Below are 16,226 nucleotides of genomic sequence, written 5' to 3' on the forward strand. Positions count from 1 at the left end.
GAGTGGCACACACCACTCTGGTCCCCACCGGCGCCACGAGCAAGAAGCACAGAGGATGAGGGAGGTTCACCATCCATGCTGCGAGACGTCAGACGACGCCCACTCAGGCTCCGCTCAAACTGGGGTGCCGGACGCTCTATCAGCGACTTCTTTGTCTCGTAGTGTGTGCGCCCCGAGTATCGGAACTTGGATCCAAAACGGGGGAAGAGGCCAGTCTTTTGCGTTGGCTCTGGCGTCATCAATCTATTTGGGAGGGATGAGATATGATACCACAGACAGAGAAAGAAATGTTACATTAAGAAAACCACCCCTTATCAATGAGCATAGATTCACAACTAAACAAACCAACATCCAGGGTGGTGAATCACCCTATTTAAGAAACAAAGACCTAATTCAGGTCAACCAAAGCCAGGAAACATTTAGTGATGAACTACATATAAATAAAGGAAAAGTGGACTAATTACTCACGTCTTCAAAGAACCCTGGGGGTTAACCGAGCATACTCTGGGAAGTATGATAACCTCAGAGACTAATATAAAAATTAATTGCAAAGTACATTGTATAGTTAATTTATTAAGACTCAAAGATTTTTGATTGACGGTACACATATCACATATGCCATCACATATTATTGAAAAATATATGCCCAATGATCAGACTACCAAAACTATTTTATCAAAACTCAGTAATCATAAAAACCCATTAAAAATACTCTGAAAAATATTATAAAAAACACACAAAAAGATTCCTGAATAGATTTAATTAGTGAACACATTGCAATCACTCTGATAGTCAAATAAAAAATGACACAGTGCCATATCAAATTAGGTGTAAAGATCTCACCTGAAAAAGGTGTGGTGCTCAACACAAACTTTCCATAATTTCTTTGCTGCTCTATGGTTTGCTAACTTGAAGCCAATTGTTGATTCAAATTGCTCAAATTCTCCAGGTCGTATCTTAACATAAAAATTATGTCGTTTATAAGATATTTTAAGAATTTTCGGCCAGGCAAACCTATTTATACGAAGTCTGAAATGAATGTAAACAAAATATTATAAGACGAAGTATGACCATGGAAGCCATATAATTAGTGACTACACAACTACTTTTAAGAAAAAGTGTGAATTTTACAACTAGTATGGACTCTAAATGATCCATGCACATTGTTAACTTGCAGTCTCACCTATCTCTGTACACAAATAATCCCGAGGAGCATACACCAAGCATTATATCTACACCTTCAGAGTCCTTTGCCGAATGCAGGTCCACACCATACATTGCAAGCTTCTTAGCATTTTCCACATAGTGCAGCTCAGCTTCAGCTGGAGTTTGTCCCCTATGACAAAGATATCACATTACATTCCCTAAAGACCAATCACTGGCTAGATTAGAGCATCAGACGGACCTTAAATAACTAGTGCTTAACACAGCTAATTGTTTAGTTAATAATGATTTATAGAGGAATTATTGGTTCCACTACGAGTCAATATCGCAAAAAAATCCACCAAAAATTACTTCTGATTGGTTCAGGAAAATCAACTGCTTTGCCAGAGACAAAAATTGAAAAAGAAAGTAACTTCAGGAATGACAAAAGACATTTAAAAAATTCTTCATCATTGATTTTCTTCAAATTTGGTAGAAGAAGAGTAGCAGGGAACCAAAAGTGAAATGTCTGACATCATGGTTCCCATCAACCATGTTCATCAAAATTTGCAACAAGTTCAAACACTTTTCACAAAAGGAGTAGGAGACATCATATAGGGACTTTAGAGCAAAAGCAATTCAAGGCTGACAGGTGGATTTTCCCAACATCAGAAGCCAAGAGTTGCCTCTGACAAAGGTAAAGCAAGCACAATAACAAAATGCAAAGCATTTCCTAATCACTGCTCATAACAAAAGCATATGCTTATTTTTGATAATTTGATGAAAAATTCTTTTTGGAAAACAACATTTATCATGGTACAATTAGAGAATCATTTTGCCAACTATTTTGGTTATGTTGCATTACCATACCAGTTAACAACTTGCAAGAAATAAACTAATGAATATACTTATATGTATTTAGTAATAACATTATCATGTAATGATTCTATACCAGATATAAAACGTAAATGGCTAATGACACATGTATACCAAAGATTGGATTGGCACTGAAATAAGTAAATAGTAGCAATTGAAAGAAAAATGTTTTGATGAAAAATTAAAATCCATTGATGAGCATCATTTCTGGCTAACCACAACAAATGAGCGGATAACAAATTCTGCTATTACACCACTCACTTGTGAGTTTTATGCAGCTCCATCACCTTTTCCTCCAGCTCAGGGCCTTGATTGGGTGCAAAACGAAATTCCTTGAGGTATGCACGGTTGCCGTGCTCTTCCTGGTCAAAATCACCAACTTCTGACTGCACCAAGTATGATCCCAGTAATGCATGGGTTACAAAAGAGCAAGGCAATCTAAAATAGGAAAAGAGGGTAACTATGCATGCATCCCAATAAAATTAATGACAGCGTAGATTAAATTAAAAACTTTTATGAAACAAATCTTGATTATTTTAACTGTCTTATGTACCCATTAAATTTGTCCACATCAATAAATAAAACAAAAGTCTCAACTGAATGAACTTACTTCCCCAGAAGGATATCATTCCTTATTTGAAGACACAACTGGTATCTATAAAGCAAAAAAAAATCAAGTTGCATTAAAATGAGCAATCATTAGAAAACCACTCCAGAAGTTTCATGCAAAAAATATACCGTGTAATATCTTCTTGTAACTGTGCAGGGTCAGGAGGGTAGAACTTGACCTCAAAATTAAATTTCCATGGTTCCCCTAGATGCAAAAATAGCAAAAAGATTACTTAGTGCTTCAACAAGCCTATCACAAATACAAACAAAGAACAGGATCACAAAAAAGTTAATTCACTGAAGCAAAATAAGAAGAGTCAGTCAAAAAAACAGCTATATCATTGCAGGGAAGTTATCATTCATTCTCGTAGCTAATAGTCTTGTAAACTACCACTAAAATTCATATTTTAACCTATCAATAGAGATAGAATGAGACAAAAAAGATCTCAATGAATGGCAAACATAAGCTCGTGGGAATAAGAGAAGTATGGCTTCAGTTACCATACATCCCACATCAACCCAAAACCAGATACCAGTCGTAGAAGCCTAATATAAAGATGAAGCAAGAATATAAATATTATAAAAAACACTTTCTTATCTTTTGCAAAGGAAACTGACACTAATCTCCACTTAGGGCAGCAGCTTACCTTTCACAAATTTGCTTATTCTCTTGTCCATATCAAGCCAGGTTCTGGCGCCAGTGTGATCATCATACGTCAAGCCAAAATAGTCTTTTTCTAGAAGATTCATATGTTCACAAACACGATTAAGCAAGTCTTGGCCCTTGGATTTACGCTGAAAAGAAGAGTTACACAAATGATAATAAAATTCCTTTTATCCAGTGAAAATAAATTTTCCTTATATCAGATACATATTTGCACAAACTCAAATAGTCCCAATGTTTTCACAAGGACTGACACAAGATATAAAAAATATTAGATAAGCTAAAAGAAAAGTAAACCATATATTGTAACCATAAACTAAGACATTTAAAAATATTCCACCCACCGAAGCTGCCACCACATACTGTGTTTTAAAGTTTAAAAATGGAAGCAGTGACTTAAATAATCACTGAGACCCTACATAAATGTCAAAGCATTCAGTTTAATTATTCAATTTCAAATGATAATGTACGATATGGTAGATGGACATTAAATAGCTAATTTTACTTTGAGCATATATTTATTCATATGCAATGATTTTAAAATAATTCAAAAGTAACAGAAAAAATTCAAAAAAGCACGATGACTCCTGGCATATACCCTTCAGCAAGGTGACTCTTGTCTAGCCACATGCAAATGGGTAAAAATATGACAAAGTTACAGTGAATATTACCTACATCATGGTGGATATCAAAGTGAACTTGCATGGTCACAAATTATGCAAAAAAGATATCCTTATTGTGTTTTTCTAAGAAATATTTCATTAACTTTGAAGGAAATCACTCCCATCTAAATGTAAAAGAAAACCGAAGTTATCAACCTTAAGTTTGATTTGATCAGATAGGGTAGATATCAACCAATAATACAAAGTGAATGTCACAAGCCATAAAGGTTAAGGGGGCCACACCTTCCCATCAAATTTTCGAGAATATGATTTTTAAGAGGATGGAAATAACTGAGTTCAGTTTATTGGAGAGAAATACACAAATCACATCTCATTACCCATGCTCAGAGATGCACTTCAGAAAGGATAAGAAGATATCCTGCACTATTAGCAGACCAATGTCTCTTAGTTTGAACCACAAGTTCACATGTCAACAAATTTCTCAAAATAACATTAAGATTCCAATATTTTGCTGTCCTCTAATGCATACTTTTACATACATGTATATGTACAGACTATGTCAATACCCTCATCCACTTATTTCACAATTTAATGACCTATCACCCATGCCAGCCCTTCCGTAATTCACAAATACACACTATGAGAGCCACAGTTCTATATTCAATATTTCCTAGGGATCCTGGGCCTCTGAGCCTGGTGTTAATATCCTGAATGTTAAACTGAATGTCATATTTTGAGTACAGTCTCATGATGATCATGTCTTCCAACTTGGGTGGTTTGAGTGTGAGAGGCACACTGACTTAGAGTAAAGTCTGACATGGAAAACAAAATCTAATAGCTGACGTGCAGCTATGCTAATCCAGAACAGGTGGTAGAGTCCCATCCCATCCCTGAACCGAGTCCCTTCCATCTTGAATGAAAGAATTGCAGAGTCATGGAAATTCACCGGTTCTTTTTCTCATCCTGGTAACATAAGCTTACTTTCAGCAAGTCTTTCCTGAATTATTTTACTACTTTTTCAATGAATCATTTAAAAATATTATTCCAGCTGATTTTCCCTCTTTTTCCCACCCAGTTTCTCAATTCATTCCATTACATATTCACTTCTTTCCATGGTATTAGTTTTATGGTCCGCATCCATACAGCACACCAACGGGTGCGAGGGTGAGGGCAGGGATTGGAGGCGTAATGGTGGCTGCAGTGGAGGGCTCCTCTCTTCGAAGTATTCACCCGAGTGGCAGTCCTCGCTGGGGGGGGGGGGGGTAGCAAGGGCGAATGCCTCCCAGCACGCTCGGCAAATCCGCCGCCGTCACAACCCGAGAACTCAACACTTGCCCCTCCAATCCGGGGGTGTTCCGATCGACTTGCGGTGGGAGGGGGCGCACTTCCACTTCCGGCCCGCGAGGAAGGGTGGAAGCGAGAGTGGGTGGCGCACTGGGGATTTTGGTGGTGGTAAGATAGAAAGAGCACACGCGCTATGGGTAGGGAGGAGCCTTGCCCGGATTAATTGTGGTTGGGGCGTACTGCCAGGGATCGGATGCTACACAAATCCAAATGCCTACATCGCTATTGCCACCGACGTATGAACCTAAAATATGAAAACCCGGCCGCCAGCTCCCTTTCAAGTGTTATTTCTTCCGTGTGCCAGAGGGATGTCCCCGTGAAAGGGAAAGGAGCTCGGCCCCTCCCATTACCTTGAAGAGTACACACATTTCAGTCGCTCTGGGGCCCTGCGCGGACCCTACCCTCATTAATCAAAATCAACGTCCGGCTTGATTACAGTGGTTTCTTACTATGGACATGAATTTTCGGAAATGGGAACGCAGACCCGTAGATGATGTTGGCGGCTTTCAATGTCTGAATACCACATTACACATTCTCAACGTTAATGGTGCATAATTCTTCGTGACAAGAGACAAGACGGCAATCTGCACGAATATAAATTGCTGGCGATACATAATTATACTACGCATGTATTAATTGAAAGTTAATTGCATTCGTATTGCGCGTGGCAATGCATCTGCAAGGGGGTGGGATTGGACGGTGCATCTACTGGAACTCCCAGCCCCGAAATAGGTTAGGAGACTCGCTATTTCATTGAATATGAATTTAATTCGGCGGAAAATATCGCAGGGGATGCGGGAGGTAGAATAAGGGCGACCGGATCTGGTATACGCATGTGATCGGGACCCGCAGTGCTTGGGGACCTGGACGCGTGCAAGTGGACCAAAGCGCACTGCACGGAAGCCTCGTCTAATGTGACTGCAATTATGTGCAATCGAAAATTCGCAGAAAATATGCTCCCAGATGGCAATCGTTCACCGCTTTCGCCGCCAAAAATCGGCGCCCAAGTGACGCAACAGCGGGCATCTTCCCCCGCCAACACAACTGCGGGCGGGGGCGTCTTCCGCACTGCTGCCATCCATCATGGCTGCAGCGCCATGGCAATAGCATTCGTTGACGAACGCTCGCTCTTTCGCCCACCGAGCAAACGCCACTGCCGACCCTTCCTTTGTTCGACGGCGGTGGACTCGACAGGTGGACGCGGGGGTGGGGGTGGTCGAGGGTGTGGGAGGGGCGCCTTGGCGCGGAACCAACCTGCGGCCCATTAGTAGGGGGGCAGGGCACCGTGACTGCGTTAGTCACACACAGACCCTCGCTATCAATAAATTCGTGCCTAAGTTATTCCATTAACCCGTTCGCACGAAGTGGTTACGAGGGTAATTAGGATGAGTTCTCGAAATGTAATAAAAATAAACGAGTTAACTCATTGAAACTTTTCTATTTTTCAATGTAATCTCCCTGTACACTATTGCATTTGGTCCAGCGATGTTCCAATGTCTTGATCCTATCTTGAAAATTAGATTCCTTCAGGACTGCAAAATACCCGTCCACTTAGGCTGTTAGTTCTTTGTTTGAAGAGAATCTCCGTCCACCGAGAAAAATTTTGAGCTTGAGGAAAAGATGTAAATCTGATGGAGTCAAATCAGGCAAATAAGATGGGTGTGGCATCAATTCGTGTCTTAGTTCACGTATTTTTTCCATGGCAACGGCACTGGAGTGTTGGCATGTATCGTCTTGATGAAATATGACTTCCTTCCTCGCCTTTTTTCTCGTATCTTCTGCTGCAGTCGGTCCAGGAGCTTAGCATAGTATTGTTCAGCATTTGTTTGAACATTGGGAAAATAACCTATCAGCAGAATTTCTTTCGCATCCCAGAAAACTAGGGCCATCACCTTTCCTGCCGACCGTATTGCCTTTGCTTTCTTTGGTGGTGATCCCGAGAACCTTTCTAACTACCCTCGTACTTATTGCGAACGATATCTATTTACCTAACAGCAGTTTCACCCTCTCCGATGTTCTCAAGTGCACTATAATCTTAATCAACAATGCTTGACCAACCCACTCCGATGCGTTTGAAAGGGAGAGGTTTGAACCCTCTCATTTTCTCTAACTCATCCGATTTACAATTATTATTACGAAAGAATCTACCGTTTCAGGAGGGTTTTCACGGCTACACACGCGGGCTGTTCAATATGCCCTTAGGAAAGTCCTTCAAAAGAATTTATTTGAGTAGATATATTTTTTGTTTATTTTCGAACAATCTCGTTTTAGCTCCATCCACTTTTCCCAGCGTTTCTCAAACTTTTTCAAGCCGTCCAAAAATTAGGATTTCAGAAGGTCCTCATAAGACATTGGTGCTGGCGATGACCTCGTTCGACGCGAATCGCTTTCCGCCGAAAGAATTTTTTCATGTTTAGAAATAAAAAAAGTCACAGCCAAATCTGGCGAGCAGGATTTACGTTGCACTAATTCAAACTTTAATTCCTTTATTTTTTTCATTAAAACTGCGCAGGTGTGTACCCGTCTGTCTTGAGGAAAGAGAATTTTTTCTTTGCTAAATATAGTTTTTTCTTTATTTCTTCGCTCAACCGGGGCAATAATTTCATTTGCCTCTAGTCCTTTTTGCAAATAATCGATGCACAAGATTCCTCGTGCATCCCAAAAATCCGTGGCCATGGTAGTGTATCTATGTTTCGTCCACAGTTATGTATTGACGCAGAACCTCGTCAGGATTGCTGGAAAAGCACCAAACCAGCCTCCGAATCGATCACACGACTGAATTCATTTGCAACCGACAGCAAGCGCGGTGGCTATCGAGCGAGATTTTTTTCACACCCAATTTTTCGAGCAAAATTGAAAACACTATACCTTGTGATACGCATGCCTGTTCTCAAGCCTCAAGAAGTTCTCAAGCCCCAACTACTTCGCGAACTTCATTTCGCCCATTACTCAAAACCATTATGTGGACCTTGTCAATTATTTCAAATGGAGTAACTTCCACTGGACGTCCGGAACGATGTTCATTATTTGTGGATATTCGGCCGAATTTAAACTCATTTATCCAATTGTAAACATTCGCAAACACAGAAACAGATGCGCCATGAACTTCACCCAACTCGGGTTTGATCTCTTTTAGTGTTAGATCTTTTAAAATAAAGTGTTTTACTACGGCGCGGAACCTATTTTTTCATATTTTTAAAAATATAACAGATCTTTGTTGCTTCAATCGACTATAAAAATAAAACCAAGTCATGGATATAGCTGAAACTTTACCAGCACTGTGCACTCTTCCGGCCTACCTTTTTGTCCAACATTATTTTCCTCTCCCTACCTCGCTTGCCTATAACTCTCCTCCAAACTACCCAAAATCTCATTGCGAACTCAAATACCTCGCATCACTAATCCGGCACGATTTTTGGGATTAGGATGACCGTTTTTAAACCAAAATGAAGCTATATCACATTCGGACGCTTAACTAATAGCCTCGTGAAACTCTGGACACCTAACTACTTGGAATATATCGTCTTTACCCGCGACAAATTATTGGTATTGCAATTAATGAGGCAAAAGTTCTAACTTTTTAAAGTAATTATTTCACTAGGCCCTTCTCCAGCGCTTAAAAACGGGCAACGAAACTGGATCAATCAGATGGCAATCATAAATCGAATGAGATATTGCAATGACTCATCGTCAGTTTAACGACTCAAAACTTTAAAACCAGGTTTGGACTGTAGGTTAAGGTCGATTATAAAAGAGCCAAAAATCAAGATCTTCAAATGCAGTCATCATTGCAGCTCTGAGGCCATTGTGTTAGGAGATTTAAGGGTATCAGAAATACCTGCCATCCCCCTTCCTGAAACAGTACTGTACGCGTGAATTTTTAATTAAAATATCTTAAATCATCTATATTATCTATGTATTGTAAACCTATATTTTTACCATAAAAAATTATGATATTTAAAGTATTGTGCTTTCTCGCGAATGATTTTTACACTATGAAATTGTGGCATTGTAATGCACACTTAAGAGAATGACCCCGTTAAAAGTTACTGTGGCCGCATCTCCCGCATGTTTCTTGGAATAAAAAATATACATTAATGCTTCCGTAAATATCGCGATATATCGGAAACTTAAGTCCCTACAGGAGCGGCCGGCTGTGGACATATGCTTCGGTCCATTCTTCCGGGAAAATAGGAACTTATTGCCATCGCACATTTAAACTATAAAATTCTCAAATTATGATTTTCGCAATAGTCAACCCCGTTGCGAACACATCGCAACGCCCAATCGAGTAAGCACTCAGCAGGGAAGCACTACTAAGGTTTCGCCCAGGGACGACGGGGAGACATTCTTCTTAAAGGGACATCGCCAAAAGCTAATTACATTTATGTATGTAAGAGGGTGTATATATGTATATATATATGAATACATATACACAGATATATATAAACACATATACATATATCCCCTCCCATGGAATACAACCTTGACGTGGTGGAAGGGCTTGTGCGTTCCGATGACCCTTAGAGCTGTGCTGGCGGGAGTAATGATAATTGCTCCTGGTAGGGTCACCCATGACAGTTGGGTCAAAGGCTAAAAGCCAGACAAAAGGTAGTCCACGCAGCGTCTGCTTGAGGCGGCCATTGAGGGATGGCGTCACGTTAAAAACACTATTGAGGAAGGCAACAAGAAGCCACCTCAATTATCATTCCCAAGAACAAAATGATGGACAATATGGAGAATACGAGTCCTAGCAACTACGGGACTCGGCTCAATCGGCCGTGAGTCGTGCCCGGCAGCGGGAAAGGCCACAGGTAGTGATTGGAATGCGACCGTAGGCAAAGGAAGGGATGGTGATGAAGTGAGGGACTACGGTTTAGGCACGAGGAATGACCGCTGGGAAAAAGCAATCATTTCTGCAGGAGACAGGGGTTAGTCATCGCCAACACTTGGTTTAGACACCACATAAGGCGCAGGTATACATGGAAAATGCCAGGTGACTCAGAAAGGTATCAGAATATATCATGGCTAGGCACAGATTTAGGAACAGTGTGATGAATTCGAACAGCTACCCGGGAGCGGATGCGGACTCTGACCACAATTTAGTTGTTATGAAGTGTAGCGTCCGTTTCAAAAGGAAAAGGCAGGAGCGGCGGGTTAGCAAATGGAATGTAGAAGCATTAACTTGATTGACAAGGAATGAGTATTAGCCGCCTGTAAAGTATATCATGAATGAGGGAAAAGAGCTGAGTACTATCAAGGAAAAATGGGAATGTATCAAAAAAGGGATATAGTATGCCGCAAAAGAAACTATGGGAAGCATTAATGTGAGGACTAGGAAGCCATGGATCACGGATGAGATGATTAGAAATCTAGATGAGAAAAGGAAATGGATGAATGTAAACACTGAGTTAGGCGGAAGGAAGTACCAAGAGTTACTTGTTGACCAAACAAATGAATACCTGCAAAACATTAATACGAATGGAAAAAATTCTTAACCTGCTGGAAATCGGGTGAAGGGGATATTGGTCCAATCGCGTCAAGTAAGTTCGCAATTTTTTTTATCACGATTGGCTTAGAATCTTCCGGAAAGTAAAATCGTTCGAAGATTTAGGTCATTGTACGAGTAAGTTTTCGCGATCGCAGCCACCTGTAGGATTACCCCACTACCCTCTCACTCCTCTCCGCAGAACTACTATGCATTTACATAAATCGAACGACTCCTCTATTCATAGACGGGCTGGGAGGAGACAACATTCGACGATGCCAACTGTGCAACACTTAACGACACACCTTTGGCACCGTAAGGTACGTAATTACACGTAGGGAAAATGCTGAAGCAGAGAGACAATTCAAGATGCAATCAACTGATGGCCAAATAGACACACTTTTTTGGGGAACGAAAACCTGATGAAATCGGCCTCGATTGAAAATAGAAAATTCCGCGAGATAAGAAGTTGTGTGTTCACCACGAAGCTTCTGAAAATAATTGCAACTGGGGATTCACATCCTGGCTTTAAGCTGTTGAAGATCAACGTAACCGAGGGCAACGTCCCGCAACAAATGATGCACTTCGACCTCTGTCCCGGCGTTTACTTCGCCGGAAATTATATAGTACTTTGACTCATACTAGATATCATATCTTCGCCAACTTACCAAGGAAAAGACAGAAAAAAACTGAAGCAAACTAAAAAAGTCTACATAAACACATAAGCATTTTAGAAGTTAAAATTTGGCTTAAATATCAATTGCACCAGCAATATTATTTCCCTGAATGCGAAATACCAAGCAATTAGTTGAATTAACACTGATTTGAAATGATTGAATAAATATAAGCATAAAAACAATTACGTAAACAACGGTATACAGGTATTTTTTCGTCGGTATAACAGGACTAATAATAAAATCGCTTTTAAATACTTATTCGTAGAATACCGGCAAAATTTTAACTGCCGCCTACGCTAAGCAGGACAAAGTAGGTTAGTCGCAAGCATTTTATCTCGGTGGAATTTAGGATGAATCTGGAGGAGTTTGTGTCCCACAGGGTTTAAAAACTTAACTGTACTATTCTTTCGCTCACTTAAGAAAGCACATTACCAATCTAGGCGGCCAAATGTAGAAGCGTTCGCTGTGAATGTCGACGAAACACTTCGGACAACGCAAGGGGTAGGTGTGACCTCAAGCTTCAACTCTTACGATGCAACTCCTCATCAGATTGCTTTGGAGAGAAGAGAGCAAGAGTGTAACTTAAAAGTAATTTTAGCGATCTGAGAATATACAAAACTTACTCCAGTATTGTTCCTCAAAATATACATTTACAAGACCCAGTTATCTTCGAAATCAAGGACTGACAGGCCACTACTCGCTAATGTCCGGGCATATGCATCGAAAATATTAAGTGACAACGGATATCTGTTTACCTCGCATTCGGCAGGCACCTCTTGCTTCCTCTTTACGAACATACTAACGGCTAAATATGCCCGAATTACCATTACATATCTACAATTGTCAATAAGATTCGTGGATAGATTTCACTTCAGGTGCTCCGGAACTTGATCAATTACAATGCGTGACTTTCTAACGAGAAAGCAGCTGTCAGTTTACGTGGTCCAAGTTTGACACACCAAAAGGAAGAATCGCTATTTACGGAATTCGATAGCGTATCGAACAAAACAAAAAGAGAAAACGTAAATGACACACACACACGTGTACGAACCGCAGTTAAGTCGGTGTAATCGAAAAACAGGAGGGTGGGAGGGATGGGGTGTGGGGGAAGAGGGGAGATTTCTTCAGGCTTGATCGGACCGCATGGATGAACTCCTGAGAATTGGCGAGAGGCCGCATCGTTAATAAGCAGATCCAATCAGGGCGGATCAGATCGAAAAAATGGATTCGCGAAAGAATAGAGCCGGCGTAGCCAGCGTCCATTACACGCAGGGTTGACGAACGAATTGGGGGGGGGCATCGAAAGTCCATTCGTTTCCCTCGGAGATAACCTTTAGAAGGCGGCGGAGGGTCGTCTTCTCGTTTCCGCCGTCGTTAAAAATAAACGACGAGGCGTGCCGGGGGGAGGGATCTACCGAGGAGGCGCCGGCGTGTGAATATCGGGGAAGGGAAGGTGGGTGAAGGGGGAAGTGGAGTGAGGGAGCGAGAGCGATGATGATGATGATGATGCTGCGACGGGGCGGACACAATGTGTGTGTGTGTACACAAACTAGATGCTGCATCAACCACGGCGGCAAAAAATAACGAGGGGACTGCAGCAAAACGAAACGGTGTCCACTCAAAGACTTCCGGCGCACACTCAACGTCGTCAACACGCACCAACCCGCTCCAAGGCCCGCATTTCCTCCCTCCCGCCTCACCAAAACACCGCCCCTCTCACGCAGCGTTGCACACACTGGAGATGAACCACAACACCAACGAGAATTTAGGAGAGGACGAAGGGTTTCTTCAAAAATAAAATTCTATTTCACTTAGGTTACATTCATAGAATTTCCTCTTGCGAATCGGAGTTGGCACAGATATATGCGCATATTTGATCGGATTACTATCCATAAAAAATCTACTCTCGCGAAGAAGTTCCCCCCCCCAATTGACGCTCGAATCGGAATATGCACTATCGCCACTCACTTGTTGTCGTCTGCATTTTATTTCATTTCAGTTGCACCCGAGCCTCCTTTGCAGGGCAAGGGATAGGATTACGTTTTGAGACGGCAATGACTAAATTGGATACGCAAGACATTCCGAATCACAGAACCAATCCAAAGCGAAGGCCAAGGTCGCAGTTCTGGGTGATCGGGTCGAAGGAGAGATGCGGACAGAGAAGAAGGGGTGAGGGAACCAGGGTTATTCTAGCAAATGAAGCTTCGTAATAAACCCAAGTTTCTCGATATTTTTCCCAGCCTCTCTCTCCTGCGAATTACTCCCTCCCTTATGCATTGCACTGCATCTCAAATTTAGAAAAATATTAGCCTCTCTAATGGGGCAGGTGTTTTATTGTTCGTAGGAGTGACTCCTCCTCCCTCAGCCTATTAGCTCCCGGAACAGGCTAGACACATAAGTGTTGAAGATTTATACATCTCATCAACATCATGTTTCCGAAAGAACTCTCCCCATAGGAGAACACCCCAGTCCCTTTCGAACTTGAAGGTAAGAAAATTACTATTAATAAAAGTCACGGAATAGTGTTTCCGAAATTTTGTCCTAATTAATTTTGCATGAGAACTCCGCGTATACATACTAAGTCGTGATCTGACAAATATTCTACTGGCGTTTTTCCATGTCACAAAATTTTAGAGATATTGTCAACGATAATCAATACTAACAATGAGCTACTACCATAAAGGTTGTGGTCTCGTCGGAATGAAACCTAAAATAGATTGTAGCTAAAGAGGACATCTCTACAACAGCTGACATCGCGTCTTTCAATCAAGTCAATATTAAAATCACCACAAATAAAGATATTTTTATTCACCGGGAGATATTTTCAAATACTTCCTCAAAACCTTCACCCAGCAAGGTCGGTCTTGTGGTGGTCTGTAAATAACACTGAATACAAATTTCCCTTGAATACCTTTAAACGCCACAAAATACTCCGGTTTTCAAGCAGGACCAACGTAAACCTCTATAACCCGGAAGTGTAGACTTTGTTGGAAATAAATTTTATTAAAATTTACCACCAAATATACCCCAACGAGCACAAGCAGAGGCTGTTGAAATATTCTCCTTAAGCCAAGTCGCAGATAAGGTAATGTTAAGTTATTATTATATTGTAATTGTTAAGACATTGACGATGAAAAAAGTAGTGATATCCATTGCCGTGCACTTGGAGTGACATGGAAAAAGTTAAGGTGTCACACACCCTGGCAGAGGGGCAGAAAGGTTGAATACACAGAGAGGATTAAAGCCAAGAATGCGATCGACTCATTTACAATACAGCCCGTTACCGAGCACAGGAGATCCCAAACTGTGAACGTGAAAAGCGTCGTTTTCCCGTTTCTACAGGAAAGCATGCACCTGGGAGGGATTCGTGTCCTGCGCCTCTGAAAAGGTAAGTTTATGTAGTTTGCAAAGCTCCTATTTTTTTCCTCGCGCTTTAAAATGGTACACCGCAGTGAGGACCACAGTGTCTGTCGATTTCAGTTAAATTCTAGAACTTCCTTCTGCACGTCGGGAAGACTCTTGGGTGATATTCGTCGTAAAATCAGGCGACGAATAACTATCGCCGACGACACCATAGAGCGGATAACCAATGCGGCCTTTCCACTAAATCGTACATGTTTTCATTGAGTTTAATGGGGAAAAAAGCCCGTTGATATTTAAAGAAATACGACCGTTGATCTACAGGGAAGCCTAAACGCACGTTGCTTTTGGTACTATTGCAAGTCCGCCCTCACTGGACAAAACAATAACATTACTTATGCAAAATGACACTATGTGCATATTATTCCTCTCTTTATTGATTTAAATTATTATGTAACATTAAAAATAAATGTGAATTTTACTACCAATAGCGCACTTCATACTCTCGGGACTACAGCTGGAACCATGGCATGTAAATCGCTTTGGACAGAGTTATTAAAATCAAGAGAGAGGGAGTGATTTTCGGTGATAAGTCGTGCTTATCACATTTCTTGAGTAAAATGCGAGATTCTAAGATACCGTCACTGACCACTGCTTTTCAGATCCCTCGACCCTACATGGACGATTGAAAAATGATGAAACTACTCTTCGAACTACGAAAAACTTTGATCAACTCACAGGATAACGGTTTCAGAGTAAATGTGCAATATTTTCCATTTGTAAGACCATAAAATCCCACCGGAAGGCACCGGAACTGGAGAGGCCCACTACGCATGGGAGGGGCTGCTATTCCTCGCATGCACTGCGGAAGAGGTTTTCCAAGTGTACGGTTAGGTCGACTACGTATTACATTAGACGAACTTCAACAAAATCTTCCTTTAGGCCTTTGATATAAGTACAGGAGAATAATTCACATTCCTATTTTCGCTTTTATAGCATTCCAATATTTCTTTAAAATGTAACTAATATTACCTTATGGGCTATGCCATATTTCTGATTAAATTCCATTAGGGAATTGCGTTAGCTCAAGGAAATGTGATATAATTAGGTTTTCCAATTTCTAGATCCAAGCAAAAAAATTCGCAAATTCAAGGATATAATATAACCCTTGATTCCTTCCTAAATCACCACAAGAAGCACACGACACCCATTACCGCAAGGGGCGGGCGATCCCTAACAACTCATTTTCCACCAACAAAGAGAGAGAGAGGGGCGATGTCGTGCTGTGCGAGCCCTATGGTCGTCTCCAGGCCTGATCGAGCAGAAACACGCCTTCGCTCTTCTCTCTACCGACTCCTGCCGTTCCCCTTTTTCCTCGCCCCCCGGCCGTGCGCAGAAGGATGCGTTCCCTGAGTGTTTTGGTCGCCAGGGGCCCATCCGAA

The 16,226-nt window shown here is 41.3% G+C and overlaps 1 protein-coding gene across 5 annotated transcripts in view; it reads right to left on the reverse strand.

Annotated features, from left to right (window-relative positions):
* Nucleotides 1-16,226, reverse strand: part of cora (erythrocyte membrane protein band 4.1 like coracle) — a 146,064-nt gene that overhangs the window by 35,121 nt on the left and 94,717 nt on the right. For all 5 annotated transcript variants that reach the window (XR_011702115.1, XM_071592793.1, XM_071592794.1 and 2 more), the window contains exons 3-9: nt 3,276-3,423; nt 2,758-2,833; nt 2,630-2,674; nt 2,281-2,457; nt 1,184-1,336; nt 844-1,029; nt 71-243 (exon numbers count right to left, since the gene is read on the reverse strand). Coding sequence is in view for 4 of the 5 variants with exons in the window: in XM_071592793.1 (XP_071448894.1) it covers nt 71-243; nt 844-1,029; nt 1,184-1,336; nt 2,281-2,457; nt 2,630-2,674; nt 2,758-2,833; nt 3,276-3,423 (958 nt within the window). In the remaining variant the exon portion in view is untranslated. The remainder of the gene's footprint in view (nt 1-70; nt 244-843; nt 1,030-1,183; nt 1,337-2,280; nt 2,458-2,629; nt 2,675-2,757; nt 2,834-3,275; nt 3,424-16,226) is intronic.

This window comes from Hetaerina americana, unplaced genomic scaffold (assembly GCF_022747635.1).
Source record: "Hetaerina americana unplaced genomic scaffold, ioHetAmer1.1.p SCAF_5, whole genome shotgun sequence".
NCBI classification, from domain to species: domain Eukaryota; kingdom Metazoa; phylum Arthropoda; class Insecta; order Odonata; family Calopterygidae; genus Hetaerina; species Hetaerina americana.